The sequence below is a fragment of the Spinacia oleracea genome, chromosome 6 (genome assembly GCF_020520425.1).
Source record: "Spinacia oleracea cultivar Varoflay chromosome 6, BTI_SOV_V1, whole genome shotgun sequence".
Classification (NCBI taxonomy): Eukaryota; Viridiplantae; Streptophyta; class Magnoliopsida; order Caryophyllales; family Amaranthaceae; genus Spinacia; species Spinacia oleracea.
The window spans coordinates 6,043,416-6,061,790 of record NC_079492.1 but is presented as its reverse complement, the minus strand read 5'-3'; the positions used below and the strand labels follow the sequence as shown (position 1 = coordinate 6,061,790).

At 32.8% G+C, this 18,375-nt stretch overlaps 1 protein-coding gene across 1 annotated transcript in view; it reads left to right on the top strand.

The window, feature by feature from the left end:
• LOC110778338 (RNA cytidine acetyltransferase 1-like) overlaps positions 1-16,528 on the top strand; it is a 66,640-nt gene extending 50,112 nt beyond the window's left edge. Inside the window, exons 12-13 of the mRNA XM_056831858.1 lie at positions 15,903-16,039; positions 16,207-16,528. Of these exons, the coding sequence (XP_056687836.1) occupies positions 15,903-16,039; positions 16,207-16,528 (459 nt within the window). The remainder of the gene's footprint in view (positions 1-15,902; positions 16,040-16,206) is intronic.
• The last annotated feature ends 1,847 nt before the right edge of the window (positions 16,529-18,375 follow it).

Below are 18,375 nucleotides of genomic sequence, written 5' to 3'. Positions count from 1 at the left end.
TCCCATTTTTCCCATAATATTTACACCTTTTCACTCACTACCTCCTACTTTATGGACGTTTTTCTTATGCGCACCCACCATTTACTTCCTCTCTCTTACTTTATCTACTTTTTTCTGACACCCACTTATTTCTCCTAGAAACAAAGAGTCTACAGTAAGTTGGTACATCATAAAAAACACGGAGTATTTTTTCCTGGATCTAGCAAGATAATACTAAAATGAAAAATACTTGGGGTATTTTTAGTATAATTGTTTGTTGGACTTCCTCTGCTGTATTATTAATATTTTTTTTAAAGAGTGTGCCACAGACTGAAATGATTTAATATATAGCTCCAGCAAGTAGCAGATAAACCCTACTAGTTTATCAGTGTTAGATTTTATATGTATTACACTAGGCTGCATGCAATCACACAAGAAGAAGGTATTGTTAAAAGAAATAGAAAAGATTGGGATGTTTGAGTTGTAAACTGTCATGCCTGATTCTTGAGCTTTATGGTCTGTATTCAAATGTTCTGCTGATCAACTTTATGCCTAACTGTCGTAAGCTATAAAAATATATAAGATGTATTGAAAATGGGCTAATTCTGTCATAAACTTGCTGTACTAAATCAGCAACGCGCGGATGGTACAGGCGCGTGCACCTAGATCTAGGTGCACCTGCACCAAAACGCAGAAAAATAAGAACAAAGCGCAAAAACATAAAAAAGCAACAAAAAACATAAAAGAACACAAAAACATAAAAGAAAGAACATCAAGAATTAAACCAAAAGAACAATAAGTAAAACAGGAAAGAACAATAACATTGAAAACCAAAAAAGGTTAAAACAACAAAAGAATGATTTCTCTGTCCTAATAAACTATAAAAAAATATGAAAAAACACGTAAAAGAACATAAAACACTAAAAAGAAAGATCATCAGCAATTAAACGAAAGAACAAATAGAAAAGAACAATCATATTAGAAACCAAAAAGATTAAAACACGTAAAAGAACATAATACACTAAAATGAGAGAAGATCAGAAAGTAAAGGAAAAGAACAAAAAGAAAAAAAGAAAAACACAAACATATTAAAAACCAAAAAGGTTAAAACAAGGAAAGAACGATTTCTCTGCACTTTTAAAAAGAACATGGCAAATGCAACACCAGACGCACAAAAAAAGAAAAGAACCAACGAAAAGAACAACAAAAACGTTAAAAAGTGAAAAAACCGCCAAACAGAAGTTTTTTATTGAAATAATGAACGTGGCAAGAAAAAAACCGCAAAACAGAAGTTTTCCTATGAAAACATAAAACGTGGCAGGTAATTTCTCTCTCCTCAAAATCTTTTAATAAAAAAAAATTAAATAAGTTACTTGTCTTTCATTTTGTATTTTAAAAAATAAAAAAATAGATTACTGTTTAAAATAAAAAAATATAATTTAAGTAAAAAACAGTAATAAAAAACAAATTTAAAAATACTAACAACAGATAATAAAAAGAACACAAAGGAGACTCAAACGAACATCATTTTCTTTACTTATAGGCCAAAAGAACAAAAAAGCGGACGAAAAGAACAAAAAAAAAAAAAGGAAGTTTAAATTTGAAAATACTGTAGCAGTTATTTTCTCTCTCTTCAATTTATCATATATAAATACATCATTGAATGCGACATTTATTTTCACTTTCACACTCAACCTACATGCAAAACCTCCACTCACCAACAATCAAAAAAACAGTGCAAAACCTTTCAAATTCTTGCAAATCCGAACTTCCCCAATTTGCAATTCTACTATTTTCACTCTAAAAACTTCCCCAATTTGTTTTTTGGAAGTGATAATCTGGTTACAAAAACTTGAACCCTAACAATTGAAAATGGGGAAATCGAAAAAAGGAGAAGAAGTTGATGCGAAATGTTCTATTGAGTAAGAATTCAACTTCATTTTTCTTTTTTTTCTTGAATTTCAGTTTAATTTTAATTTTTAGAGAATTTCCCATGAATTTTAATTTTCTATAAAATTTCATTTGAAGGGATGATGTTCCTTTGACAACGACTTTATTGAACTTAAGAAACAAAAAGAAGAAAGAGAAAGAAATTACACCAACAATTGATGCGGATTTGTTGGAAGATATCAACAAAGAAGTTTCAGAAACGGAAGAAGAAGAAGAGAGCGAGTAAGTGGATTTTTTAAACAAAAACCTAGGTTCATTTACACCTTCTCTTTGTTCTTTTTGTTTTCCTTAATGTTCTAATTACAATAACGAAACCAAATACATTTTTTAACGAATTTAAAAGTAGATCTACATTTATGTTTTTTTTAAATGTATTTTAAGTCACTGATCATACACTTAGAAGAACAATGGTATAGATTTAAAAGAACAACGAATGTTAACTCAAAAGAACAGTGGAAATTTAAATTAAATAAATAGATCTATGTTCTTTTATTTATTTAGTGTCTGTTCTTTATTAGCCTTACTTTTTGACGAACATATAAGCGTACCTTGATTTTGTGATGTTAAGCGTACACAGATCTATGTTCTTTTATTTATTTACTGTCTGTTCTTTTTATTAGCCCTACTGTTTGACGAACAATTCGCCCAGGTTAAAAGAACAACAAATAGACTAAAAAGAACAGTACAATTTTGACGAACTTAAACCTAGATCTATAATTTTGTTCTTATCTATTGAATTTGATCTATGTTCTTTTTTATCTTGTTCTTATCTATAAAAACTTAAAAGAACCAACTGTGCAGGTTTAAAGAACAATCAATTTAGACTCAAAAGAACAACCAATGTACACTCAAAAGAACAGTACAATATTAATGTAGGCTTAAAAAGAACTATGCATGGAAAAGAACAGTCCATGTCTACTTAAAAGATCACTAGGCATTAAAAGAACAATCAATGAAAATTTAAAAGAACAATGTGCTTAGATTTGATGAGATGGTGTTCTTTTTACTTGTTCTTAAATGTATTTTAAAAAATAAAGAACAATCAATCATGGATAAAAGAACAAACCATCTACATTTAAAAGACAAACCTAAAACTGTTGGCACACAGTAAAAGAACACTTAATAAAAAAAACATAAGAAAAGGAACATATAAGCATACCTTGATCAACAGTTGAACAACATTTATCAACAACATCAACATAAATCCTCAGCAAATGATCACAATCCTCTTGAATTTCATTATCTCCTTCAATTTTCTTTCTACGAAAATTAGCAAATTGTATTTTTTCATCTCCTGAGAATTAGTATTCTGATTAATTCACTAATTCTCCAAAAAACAAGAACAATAATGCGAAAAGTTGGAGAGAGAAGAAAGTAGAAATCGCATTTCACTCTTTCTCTCTCTTAAATTCTCTCTTCTGTTGAGAGAAAATAAAACCTCTCATTTTTCTCTCTCTAAAATGTGTTGCTAAAATTATGAAATGATGAATGAATGAGAATATGGAGGACAAACATTATTTATATAGTATATGAAAAAATAAAAAAAATCAGATGAATAAGATATTGTATAAGGGTGCAGGATGAGAACTGTGCACTTGTTTTTTGTGTTGTTCCTTTTTTCATAATATGTGTTCTTTCCAAAAGCATAGCTGTGTTCTTTTGTACACGACATGTTGTTCTTTTTCCATTACATGTGTTATTTCAAACATTTTTCTGTTGTTCTTTTTTCATAACATGTGTTTTTGGTGTTGTTCTTTTTTTCATGACATATGTTTTTTCATTATAGACTTTCCAAACAAAGGAAAGCATTGCAAGAACAACAGAAGATGGTGCAAGCACTTCAGGAAAAGCTGCTACAACAGGAAAAGCAGCTGGATCTGATTGAACAAAAAAAGAAGGGTGGAGAAGGACAAAAAAATTCCAGCAAAGATCCTGAAAAGCAGGAAGAAGCTGAAAAGAAAGAGCATGAAGTAAAAGTGCATGAAGAGGTGAAAGAACCTGAAAAAGAGGAGGCTGAGGTAAAAGTTCCAGAAGAGATGGATGAACCAGAGAGAAAAGAAAAGAAAACGAACTTAAAAATTACTTTGAGGTATCATCTGTGTTTGTTAATACTATTTCATATTTACATTGTAGTTGTTATTTTCGTTTCTTAAACATACTTTTGCATTTATGTTTTTATTAGAAAGAAAAAAGACGGAGAAGAAGCTGGTGAGGAACCTGAAAAAGCAAAGGGGAAGTCTTGGAAATCAATACCAAACAGGAAAAGGACAAGGTACCTTACATAAATGGTGTTCTTTTTTATTTTCTGTGTTTTTCTTTTTTTTACTACTTATGTTCTATTGTTTTGGTCAACAGAAGTCAATTGCTGAAAGAAGAATTTCCCGATCTTATCAAAGAGGTAAAGCAGGAATTGGAAGAGGCACATAGGAAGAAGAGCTTGTTGCCTGCTGAGAAAATTTCAACAAAAAAAGTTGCACCAAATGCTAAGAAGGGGAATGGAGTTACTTTGAAAAAGACTGCAGCACCTAAGGTAAACTTCACATTACCCTTTTTGTATATCTTTTTATTTACCTTAATGTTATATTATAATAGAGATAAATGTTGTGTTTTAAATAAAGAATGTTCTTTTTTTCCTGTCTTGTGTTCTTTACATCATCATTTATGTTCTTTTTTCATTCAGAGGGGTAGCAAAGTTAATCAGATAGTTGTGAGGGAGGTTTATGAAGACGTGGAAGATGAAGAAGGAGGTGAAGAAGAAGGTGAAGAAGTAGAAGAGGAAAGTGAACCCTTAATGAAGAAGGGGAAAAAAGTAGTTGAGAAGGTCAAAATTTTTCTTTAGTTATTTGTTCTTTTTCTTCCTTATAATGTTCTTTTACTCCCTGACTAATGTTCTTTATATTTTTTCTTTTTTCCAGAGAGCAACAAGAAGTAAACAAATTGTTGTTTATGATGAGGTCATGGAGGTGGTGGATGATGAGAAACCAAAATCTTTGGTTGTTGCCAAGCCAAAACCTGAAGAAAGGAAACTAAATCTAAGGCAAACTCCGCAATTGATGATGCGATTCTTGAGGGGAATTGCATCTAATGAACCAGATGATATAAGAAAACAACAAGCCATCGTGGAGTTAGGCTTTGGATCTCTTCTGCATCTTGACATCCCACAAAACGAAAATTCATTCCCGTACGAGTTGGTTAGGAATTTCAACTCGTCCGACCGGTCCTTGCATCTACCAAAGTCTTCCCTTGATATTACTGTAGAGGATGTATACCTGGTGTACGGTATACCTATTGGAGGAGCTCCGGTCGTGGAATGGACTGATGAACAAGATCCTGAAGTGTTGAGGGTTTTTGCTGAATTTTGGGCATACTGGAAAGTGAGGTCTGGATGCCCAAAATTGAAAGAAATGGTTGAAAAACTGATCAAAGATGAGACTCCAGTTGATGATAACTGGAAAAGATCTTTCCTAGTGGTTGCAGTTAACACCTGCATTAAATCCACTACTAATTTATCGGTATACATCAAAATTCCTTTGTTTCTCATTAATGTTCTTTTGTTTCTCATTAATGTTCTTTTGTTTGCGTATTATGTTCTTTTAAATGTTTATTAATATTTTTATTGTTCTTTTATTTGTTTGTCGAATTCCATGTTCTTTCTTTCTCTTTCACTGTTCTTTTATTCTGTATGATGTTCCTTTCTTTTCCATTGAATGTCCTATTGTTGTACTTTCCTTTATATGAATGTTAGTTGTATTCTTTTCAGTTGTATTCAATATTCTTTTTCTCTTCTTTCATTGTTCTTTTCATTCTCTCTAATGTTCCTTTATTTTCTATTGAATGTTCTATTTTCTTATTCTATTTAAAAACATAATTAATGTTCTTTTCTTTTATATTTTTCTGTTTCAAAAGCCAAACTTCAGATTCCTAGCAAGCACTGTTGACTTGGAGCAAGTGAGGAATCTAAATTGGTGCCAGTATGCATACACCAGCCTTCTTGGGGCAGCTATGTACTGGTATGTGGACCGTAGCAGATGGTTTGCTGGTCCACTACCATTTCTAATGGTAAATTGCAATCATTAAGCTAGCATTTCCCTTTGTTATATATATTACTTTCATCTTCTTCTTTCACCTAACTAACAATAAATTATGTTGTTATTGTTAAATTAGGTATGTTATTTCGATCGGGTGCAGATCATGGAAGAGTACCCTCCAAGGAACTTCCCCCTAATTTCTTGCTGGACAAGAGATATGATAAGCAGCAGGGTCGCAATGACAATGCTACAGGCTTCGGACATGGCTTGATTCTGGACAGAATTCAAGGTCCACCTGAGCTACAACTGTACAGGGAGGAGATGGAGCTGCTCAAACAGCAAAAAGCACTCAGTGAACAACCACCACCACTTCTTCTTCAACACCCACAACAACAACAGCAGCAACATGATGAACAACCACCGCAGCTACCACTGCAGCAACCACAACAGCAACATCAACACCAAGAGCCTAACTGGTCCACAAATGATGTGCCCAGAGAACATCAAGGTGCACCAGTGACTCAACTCGGGGATGACAAAGATTTGCCAGAGCAACAGGCAGACCCCAGTGAGAAAGCAAAAGTCCCTTCTACAATTGAGGTAAAAATTAAATTCACTCAACAAAACCATTGCATTTATTTTTTCAACGTTTTTGTTGTAATGTTCTTTTTCCTACAACAAATGTTCTTTTACGTCTTCAATATAATTTTTTTTCCTACCATGTTTTTTGCTTTCTGTGTTTATGTTCTTTTTATCAAAAACTAGTTCTTTACGTTCTTTTACATGTTCTTTTAAATGTTTATTCATGTTATTTAAGCATGTTCTTTTTTCTTAAAAGATGTTCTTTACATTTGAATATGTTCTTTTATATGTTTAAGCATGTTATTTACATGTTCATTTATCTCTTTAACATGTTCTTTCGATCTTTAACAATGTTTCTTAGCTCTTCATGAATGTTCTTTTAGGAATCTCTCTTGTTCTTTTTTCCATTCGAATGTTCTTTTTATTTATCCAGTCCTTATTGTTGTTATTGTTAAACAGGAATTCCATGCTGAATTCACTAAAACCACTACTGAGCTCAGTAGTGTCATGAACAAGTTTAACGACTTATTGTCGTTGTCCAGAAAGTTCTTTGACACTACTATTGATGTCAAAAAAAGTCTGCCATTCAATATGGCAAAAATGTGGTCAACATGCTCTGGAACTGAAATTCCAGTTACTTTTGAGAAGGGAAACTCTACAGAAGAGCGGCAAGAAGGAAGGAATACTGAGGAGATTGGTTCAATCCTCAGTCAAGATAAAGAATTTTTCAGCTCAGACTACTTCACAATACTATTTGAGGAAGCAATACGAAAGGCAACAAAAGGAAATGAAAGAAAGGAAATCGAGGAATCTGAGGATGTTCCATTTGATTTGCCACCATTTTTAACACCTCCGATCATGCCTTCCCAGCCTAATGTATTTGCTGATTTGACATTGAAGCTTGGAATGGTTTCCGATTCAAATCCTCCTCCTCAGGCACACGACTATGAAGAGGAAATGAGATTAGAAGCAATCTTGGCAAACAAAACTTTGACTGAACGTGATTTGGAGACAATTTCAGGGGACAACAAAGATGAAGCTGAAAAACAACAGCCACCTACAGAAAAAACTGAGTATGCGTTCTTTTAAAACAGTTCACATACACATGTATAATAAATATGTGACTGTTTCTTTCATTATTCACAATGTTCTTTTATAAACAATTATTTGTTTTTTTATTCGTTTGATTTGTTCTTTTTATTAATTCTCTGTCTTTATACAATTACTTAATGGATCTTTTGTTTCTTTTATTCGGAATGTTCCTTTCATATATTTCTTTATGTTCTTTCTATATTTACTTTAATATCTTCCTACTTTTAATATTAACTTATATGTTCTTTTTCATTGCACTTTTGTTCTTTAATTCTTCTCATTGTGTTCTTTGTTCCTCCTCACATGTTCTTTTTTTTTTTTTTTGTAATACACAGAGAACCTGAAAATGTGAGATCAGATATGGAAGGTTTAATCCAAGGAGCTGAAGATGGAAAACCAATGTCTCCAACCGTTAGAACTGAAGACTCTGAGTTTCAGACTATGGAAGGTTTAATCAAAGGAGCTGAAGATGGAAACCCCATGTCTCCAACTGTTAGAACTGAAGAATCCGAGTTTAAGACTCCGACTGCCGCTGAGTCGCAGACTGAAATGGAAACTCCATTAATGTTCCCGAAGTAAGACTACTATATTTTATTAAAATATAATTTTCATAATCTTCAATTTAATGTTCTTTTCTTTCTCGCTTTTGTTCTTTTTATTTATAGTAATATATTCTTTTCTTTCCACTCTTTTAGCACTCCAAGTGCGGTTTACTCGCAACCAGAAAATGCACCTACATCTATGAACATAGAGTATGACTACTGCATTTTATTTTATAAGTTATTTTTCGTTTATTATTACAAGTTATTTTTCATAATCATTTATAAAATGTTCTTTTCTTTTCACTTTGTTGTTCTTTTTATTGTTAGTCTGAATTCGTTTTCCCCTCTAATATGTTCTTTTTACTTTATAATGTCTTTGTTTTCATAAGTGAGGAAGAGGATCCAGATAACGTACAAGTACCTAAACTTGTTAAGAGAAAGAAAAATGTTCCCCTCAAGTTACTGTCACCCTTCTTAACTCAGTATTCACACCTACTGGTTTGGGAAGAACAGTTGAATCAAAAGGAAAAGGACATGCGATGCGTACTGGATTATGCCTTTGGAAAGGGAAGACCAACGTAAGAATTTTATACTATTACAAGTATTTGAATGTAGATGTTCTTTTTGTACATGTTCTTATGGAAATTTTATTTTCATTCTTATAACAGTCAGGTGTTGTACACTGATGATTGGAATATAGTTACCAGAGAAGAGTTTCAAACCCTAGGTATATATTTAATCATTGGAATTTAAAATGTTCTTTTAAATGCTGTTGATGTTCCTTTTACTCATATTTTTGTTCTTTTCCTTTAAAACAGCTCCCAATGTGTGGGTGATGAATAATGTTATTGACACTTTTGCAAGAATACAGAATGATGATCCAGATCAAAGTGTCAAGAGTAACTTGAAGTTCTATTTCTCTACAATCCCTTTCGTAAGTTTTAATATCACTAAAAAATCATTTTTTCGTACTTCTTCAGTTATTTTTATTATATAAGATATATTTAAAATTATATTTTTTTGGTGCAGAATATGCTCTGCCAGAATGAACCGTATGGTGGATCACAGGATAGTCAAGCAACCGAGGGCAAACGCTTAGAAAATTTTATTTTAAGTGTACGCCATGAGTATGTAACTGCTGGTGTGAAGTCTTTGAAGGGATTCCATCTGGTAAAATTATAAAATTGTTCTTTTCTTTTTTACATATGTTCGTTTTCCTTTGTTTAATGTTCTTTTCTATGCTTGTAGTTGTTCTTTCCAGTCTGGTCTGGTGATCATTTTTATCTCATTGTAATCAACCAAAAGGCGAAGAAGGTGGAGATCATTGACAATCTCTCCTTACCTGAAGGAATTACATATGATTTAAAATATAAAACATTTGCAGAAAGAACTGTAAGTCTATTTGCAGAATTTCCTCTTATATATTTTATTTGTTCTTTCCTTTGTTGTTCTTTATTCTTTTACTAAATTAAATGTTCTTTTTTTCTTCCTTTGTTGTTCTTTGTTTCTTTGTTGTTCTTTGTTCTTTGTTCTTTTACTAAGTTAAATGTTCTTTTTATTTCAGTTTGAAGCATGGACAATATTTTGTGAACAAGAAGGACATCCTTTGCGGAAGGCACAGATTTCAGCATATGAAATTGTGTTGCTTGAAATGCCATGGAAAAACAGAACAAACAAGACTGATTGTGGGATATATGCAATGAGGCATATGGAGACCTACAAAGGCAACCAGACTTGGAATTGTGGCTTCAAAAACACAGATGAAGATGTAAGTAAATTCTGAATATATGTACGTATATTATTTTAATATATAATCTTTTATTAATGTACTATTTTATGTTTTCAGAAGGACTTTATTTGCAAGCTGAGAATGCGGTACGGTACTGAAATCTTATTATCCGTTCTGAACAAAAGGCATGAGCTAACGTATCTGGCATTGAAGAGAGCTAATCAAGTTGAATAGTTGGTTGTTTTCATGAAGGCAGAATAATAGTTACTTTTTATTAGAAGTATGCTTTAAAAAACAATGGTATATTTTGTAGATATCAATGTGGTTATTGCTGGAGTTATGGGTTGTTCTTTTAAACATGTGTGATGTTCTTTTGGAAACAATTAGATGTTCTATTAGTTGCAGATAAGTAGTTTGGATATTTTAAGCAAGTATTTCAATTAAAGGTTCAAGTTCCTTTCAATCCCAGACCATGTTCTTCTATATCATGGGATATGTTCTTTCCTTTCCAAAATTCTTTTTATTCTCTTTTAGTAAGTTCTTTTCACATTTAAGCATATACTCTTTTATGCAATAATTTTACAATCCTAATTTCACAAAAATCAAAATAAAAATAAGAATATATACAACTAAAAATTCTCATTTCAAAATATTGATTGAGCGAAACATCAGTAGCCCGTAAAAATATACATCAAAAGAGTAAAAGAACATTAATGAGAATACAAAAAAAATGATAAAAAACACAACAAACTAAAACTCAAAATATTACCAATCGTAAATGAATCTACAAAGGATGTATGTGTACTCCAAAATAATCATCTGGAACATATGCTTCCAATTGTGAATTTGAAGATGTTGGATGAACCAAAACCCCACCAACAGGTAAATTTATGATACACTAAAAAAGAACAAAGAAACAATAAGGAAAAAAATAACATGATTAGGAAGAAAAAAGAACAAAATAGATAATAAAAAAGAACAGTTCAAAAAAAGAACATAATAAACATTAAAAGAACAAATAGATGTTCTTTTAAAAAATGAACTGTTTAGCAAAAGAACATAAACAAAAAGAAAAAAAGAACATATAGGAAGAAAAACGAACAATGATAAACAAAAGGAACAAACTAAAGGAATAAAAGAACAAATAGATTATTAAAAAGAACAATTTGCCAACAGAACATAATAAAGTAAACTAAAAGATCATTAACAAAAAGGATAAATAGAACATAAAAATGGAAAAAAGAACAATGATAAACAAAAAGAACATTCTAAAGTAATAAAAGAACAAATAAATGTTTAAAAAGAACAGTGTACCTGATCAGTAGACTGAGTTTCCTCCCTCAAATTATCAACATGTCTTTCTCTTCTCTTGTTCCAACCTTTCAGTTTATTGCGTTTCTTCTCAACAATTCCTTTAGGTCTCACATTCCTCTCATTAGCCTTTTCAGTCCCGTTCTTAATCTTCCTCTTTCGCTTTGGTGGATTTTGAATCATTGTTGGAATGACTTTTTCAGCAATCGGTTCCACAACATCCGGCAAAACTGTGTCTGTTGAAGGCTCAACGACATCAAGTAGAGTTTCATCTCGCACATACTTGTTTGATACATTACCATCCCCTTCAACACCAACAATATACTCCTTTACTTTGCATGACATATCCAACACACCCAAATCAATAAGCTTCCTTGCAGCCGGACAATGTTGAGCTTCATTTATAACTTTAATGCAATTTCTTATGCTTTGCATCCTCCAAACTGAAGCAGAAACAACACTTACTTCATTATCTCTATCTTCTCCTTCTTCAACAATCGTGTTCATAGCCTTTTTGGTCCATCTCTTCATAATGTATTGTTTGGGAATCTCTTCAACATTATGGACAATGAAAACTCGAAGAATATGAGAACAAAGAACTCCTATCTCTCCATATGACTTGCAAGTACAATCAACAACCATCTCTTGCTCATTAAACATCACAACATGTCTAATAAAATCCTTTGTAGGATGCCCAACAATGTACTTAGAAACTGGAAACTCATAGGAAATGCGTTGACACCTCAAACCAATTGCTTTGATGAATCGTTGCTCAAATATCAAATATATTGCAATGGTATACACATCCCGCGCATGCAAACATAACATGTTATCCGCACATGCGTAATATCTATTTCCAGTAGAAGAATTATAATCTCCCTTGTTCTCCTTACTTTTCCATTCATCAATTACATCTAAAAAACACTTATAAAAATCACATAAACCATTCGTTTTATGCAACCTCCTAGAAATAGAATGATTTGTAGTCTCACTCCTTTGAGAAGACAAAACACCCCCAGAAAACCAATCTTTGTTATATGCAGGACACCATTTCTCCTTCAAACTATATAATCTTATTATCCATGAATGTTTAGCGCAATTGTAATCAGACAAAAGACTACAAAAGAACAAACAAGGAGAACAAAAGAACAATCAGGGACACAAAACGAACACCCTGAGTAAAACAAAGAACAAATGAAGACAAAAAAAAGAACAATATACAGTACAATAAAACTTGAAAAGAAAGTACACACAATCATAGTTCAAGAAGTATGGACTCTATTAAACAAAGAAAAGAACATTAAAATACCAGATTAAAAGAACAAGTTTCATCAACCATGAAAAGAACACTACTTAACATTACAAAAAACATGTTGTCGAATGAAAAGAACAAAACAAAAATTTAAATACTAATCAGTCTATTAGCAAAATAATTTTTACCTATTCCAATAATGCTCGAACTCAGCAACTGTGTCAGTATATTTCAAAACATAATCAAACCGACGTTTGAAACCTTCTTTGGCCATAACACCTTTGATGTTTACAACAGCATTTTCCCCAATGTGCCATGTACACAACCGATGCCTCGATTTTGGAAACACTTCCCTAAAAAAACATAAACCAAAAAAATAGATAAAAATATAAACTAAACAGAAAGACAAAAGAAAAAGAACATAAAAAATAGTACAAAAATACAAAAGAACAAAAATGTTTGATGAACGAACATACAAACAACCTAAAAGAACTTTACCTTATAGCCTTGTCCATGGCAGAAGATTGATCAGTCATGATAGTCACAGGCTGCTTCCCTCCCATTGAAGTCAAAAAAGAATTAAAAAGCCAGTCAAAAGTACCTGCCTTCTCATTCAATATAAAACCCACTCCAAACATGATATTTTGAGTGTGAAGATTCATTCCAACAAAAGGCCCACAAATCATATCGTATTTATTAGTACGATAAGTTGTATCATGAATCAATAAATCACCAAAAGCTTCATAATCAGACCGCATTCTTCCATCTCTCCAAAAAAAATTGATCAACTGATTCTCTTCATTCAATTGAAAATCATAATAAAAATCATGTTCTTTAGCTTGCCTCATAGCGAACCATCTGATCAACTGATTTGAATCACAACCATCCAACTTTTTCTTCTTCTCTGCCAAAACAGCATCATACGCGTCAGGAACAGTGAAGCCTAAATTCGCCTCACCACCAACTTCTTTCCTCATAGCTCTAAGAACATCAGCAAGCTTCGTGCCACTACAAGTAAAAGTAGTAAGAAAAGCCAATTGTTCTTTTGAAATGCGCCTATGTGACCTAATAAGGTGTCTCTTATTAGCAGGAACCATTGAATGGTTATGCAGACGTGAATGTTTAGAAAGAACATACACTCCAGTTTTCTTATCAACATCAAACTGAACTGAAGCCTTGCATCCAGTTCTCCTATCAATTTTTTTAAAGGATTTAGGCACAACACCATCTGGATTTTTAAACCCCTCGTATGCATAAACAAAAAACCGTTGTCGAACTATTCTAGTACCACTTCTATACTCCTTTTTACCCTTCCTAGTACCAAAACCATTCCTAAATGCATGACTGTTGTATAACTCATACGCCTCATCATCATCCTTAACTACACTTCCCTCTAATGAAACTGGTTCTTCAAAATCTGCATGACGATAAAAAAGAACACAAAGAACATCATAAGTATGATAAAGGAACAAACACAAGACGTAAACGAACATTGTGATAAACAAGTAAAAGTACAATTCATGTACCTTGGCCAACAACCACATAGGATTCAAGATCCTCATTAGCATCATTTTGTTCTGAATTATTAAGTGCATTATTTAATATATCTGGAAATTTATAAAATAAAAAAAATCAGAAAAAGAACCCAAACAAAAGAACTTAAAAGAACAGTAGCTATTAAAAAGAACAATGCACCAAGAGTAAACGAACAATCCATGTAGACTGAAAAGAACACTAGGCATGAAAAGAACAATCAATGAAGAGTTAAAAGAACAATCAATTAGTCAATCAAAAGAACACATTAAAACTTAAAAGAACAATTTGGGCAGATATAAAAGAACAACCAATAAAGAAACAAAAAGAACAGTACCTATTAGAAAAGAACAATGCATCAAGAGTAAATTACACACTCCAACTAGACTGAAAAGAACACTACGCATTAAAAGAACAATCAATAAACAGTTAAAAGAACAATCAGTTTTGTCAATCAAAAGAACACATTAAAACCTAAAAGAACAATATCGGCATAATTATCAACAATCAGTTTTGTCAATCAAAAGAACAATGTAAACTCATAAAAACATAAAAGAACAATCCGTGCAGATATAATAAAAAAACCAATAAAGAATCAAAGGAACAGTAACTATTAAAATGAATAATGGAAATAGAGTAAAGTAAACGAACACAAAAGGTGACCGAAAAGAACACTATGACTTAAAGAACAATCAATGAAGAGTTAAAAGAACAATCAATAAAGAACAATCAGTGTACATTTGAAAAGCTAAATATAATAAAAAGGAACGTCTCAATACGTATTCTAAACATGTTCATTTGATACTGTAAAATGTTCTTCTGAAATGATACAATGTTCTTTTCTGCAAACAAACAAAATCAACGTATATTCCTTAAATATAATAGTTATTACACAATCAGTTTCACCACATAAATGAAATAAATGCGAAATCAACGAAAAACCCAATTCGTAACCTTCATTATCAACAATCACCAAAATCAACGAAGAATGAGATTCAAAATTAAATTAATCAAACTAATTACATTCACAAAAAACATAAAAAGTACGATTATTATGAAATCGAAATCATAAAATCAAAGAAAAATGCAAATCGTTATTACAAATTGAAAGAATACCTTCGTAAGTCTGATTTTCAGCTGAAGAATTCAGATGAGAAGAAGAAGAATCATTCGAAATTGATGTTGAAACAGAGAAATCATGGAATATTTGAGAATTTTCCATCAGTTTCTCTCTCTAAAAAAAATTTATGCACAAATGTAAGCTTTCTCTCTCTCCTATTCACACTTTTTGAATTCAAAATTATGAAGCCCAAACATATAAATACCCGCAAAAAGGAGCGAACAACAAAAAAAATCGCGAAAACTAAACAGGGAAGAACAGAGCACATGATGTTCTTTTGTATTGTGAGACTTGTTCTTTTTAACTGCAGAATTAATGAAAATACGCGTTTTGTTTTAAAATGTTTGCGTTTTAATCCCGGTGCACCTAGATCTAGGTGCACACGCCTGCACCATCGAAATTGCGCTAAATCAGTGGTCTGAAGTGTGAACGTTGGTTTATGAAGTTATATATATAGATATATATATATATATATATATATATATATATATATATATATATATATATATATATACATATATTTTCCTTTCAAGTCTAAACTTGTCTTGAGTGTTAGGTTGTATATATTCTTGTTTTCCTGAGCATTTGAATTTTGAAAAAAGTGATTTTTGTGATCTTTATTTGTCTTGTTAAATCCATATGAGATGAATTCTAGTTTAACTGAGCACCAATAACTCTGTGAAGCTTTGTAGAGCAATTGCTTTTAGTTTTCTGCATGGTGTGAGGTACTCTCATGGATGTTTCATTACTTGTAATTGTAATTCTAACTGAACACTTGTGACAGTACGTTGAACCACAATACCATGTGAGGGTTTCGCAAGCAGATCTCTTGATCATTGACGAGGCAGCTGCTATACCGTTGCCTGTTGTCAAGTCATTGCTGGGTCCCTACCTAGTTTTCTTATCATCTACAGTGAATGGGTACGACGTGCAAGCTCACCTCGTCTTTTCTAGTTCATGGTCATTATGAAATAGACTTGCTTACTTATTGATAGTTCTTGGGAGTTTTCTATCCTCTTTTAGATGAAGTATACACACATGTTTTTAGTTTTTCTGATCACTGAGAATCTGAGATGTATTTGTTATAGATATGAAGGCACTGGACGCTCTTTGTCCCTGAAGCTTCTCAGTCATTTGGAAAAGCAGAGTCATAGCCCTGCGACCGGTGTTATTTCAGGCCATTCTGGTAGTAGTTTATTTACTTTCTGCCGTGGAATCCTTAAGAAGGATGTTTTTGTTTTGTATCTCTTCCCACTTGAAAAACTGTTACTGGGATGGATTAATGTGATATGTGATTCTGCTCTTTTAATTCTGAAAAAATATCTAGGCGTTACTCTTAAGAATTTACCGTTTTATTTGAATGTCACCAGTAATTTAGACTTGAGTTTTGCATGCCTTCTTACTTCTTAGTGAGGTTGTCAATCCTAGTGCTGAAATGGTAAAGTATGTCTGGAATTTGGACCGGAAGAAATTAAAATTTTAATTTTGTGATTTCTGTTACTGTTGAGTTGTTAGGTTTCCGCATCCCAGGGAATGCAATTTGTATTATGTAAATCGAGACACCCTGTTCTCTTTCCACAAAGAGACTGAAATATTTCTAAAGGTATTCCAGATGCTCAGAGCTACGTTGTACTGTTGGTATTCCAAATGTTACCTTTCTTATTATCGCCAAAAGTCACAGTTCCACCTTCGTAGGTCGTGAGTGAGAGAAATCTATTTCTGTCTCCCGTCATGTGCTTGGAACAACCACTGTCTAGGTACCATGTGTTGTTCCCCCTCACTTCGACCTGCATGAAGTTTTTAGTTAGAGTTTTTAGGAACCCAGCATAGCTTGGGTTCCTTACTTGGAATCAAATCACTTTTCTTTACCCATTTAGTTTTGGTGAATTCGATGTTCTTTTCCAAGTACCTTTGGTTTTTAGGGCAAGATACTCTATAGTGACCGATTTGACCACAGAAGGTGCATACTATGTCACTGTATAAATCTACTCTGGTTTTTCTAGGATGATGCTTTTTGTGGTTAAAACCTAAACCTTCTGTGCGTTTGGTTCTAGCTTCTTCTATCCATTTTGGTGTTACCTCTATTTTGTGTCTGGTCCTTTTAGCCAATTCACTTTCTAGATGGGTCTTTTCTTGGTGAATTTTTACTAGTTCTAACTGAGCTTTTTCTAGTTCTGCTTTATAGAGGTTCTTGGTTTTGGCTATTTCTAGGTCAATCAGATCTTGTTTTAGCCAGGAGTTTTCATTGCGTAAGGCTTCACACATTTCTTTTATATGAAGGTTCTGATCGAAGAGTTTAAAGAAACGATTGTCAATATCCAAGTTTGAGTTTCTGGTCCATTCTAACTCCTGTGTGAGTTTATTGACAATGTCTTGGTGTTTTCTGTCTGAGTCTAGTTTTTCTTTTAGGAGATCCTCATAATCACTAGTGAGACAAGAAAGTAACTCAAACAATTCTACTTTAGACATGGATTCAAGCCTACTTTTAATATGAACAAGACTTGCCTGGAATTTATCAGATTCTGAGTTTGATTCGTCTTCTTCATGTTCAGCTACAAGACACAGGTGAGCAATTTCTTCGTTGGGCTGTTCCTGTTCCTCATCAGAAGAAGTATCTCCCCATGCAGCAATCATGGCTTTTCTTACCTCAGTTTTGGAAAAGGAGTTTCTGTTGTCTTTGAATCTATCTTTTGTTGTTTCCTTTCCTTTTCCTCGTTCTTGATCCCATAGAGGACATTCCCTAATGCGATGTTCCAAGTTTCCACACTTATGGCATCCAGTGTCAGTTTTAGGGAACTTTCGATTTGGTTTGCTTCTGTGTTCCACATCTTTGTAGTTCCTAAACATTCTTCTGAACCTCCTCGCAAACAGAGCTGTCTCTTCATCTTCTTCAGAGTTTTCATCATTTTCGGTTTTTAGAGCAAGAGCTCTATTTTTGGTATTCTCTGAAGGTCGTGCGTTCAATTGCAGTTCATGAGTTAGGAGAGATCCAGCCAGTTGTTCCAGGTTAAATTTGGTGAAGTCTTTAGTTTCCTGGAGGGCTGTGACTTTAGCCATCCAGGGATCTTGTGGTAGACTTCTTAGGACCTTCCTGACTTGTTCCTCGGGAGTTATGATTTTGCCAAGAGAATTTAGTTCATTGATAATGTTTGTGAAACGAGTGATCATGTCTTGAATCGTTTCAGATGTCTTCATGGTGAACAGCTCGTATTGGTGCATCAAGAGATCAATCTTCGATCTCTTAACTTCGTTTGTTC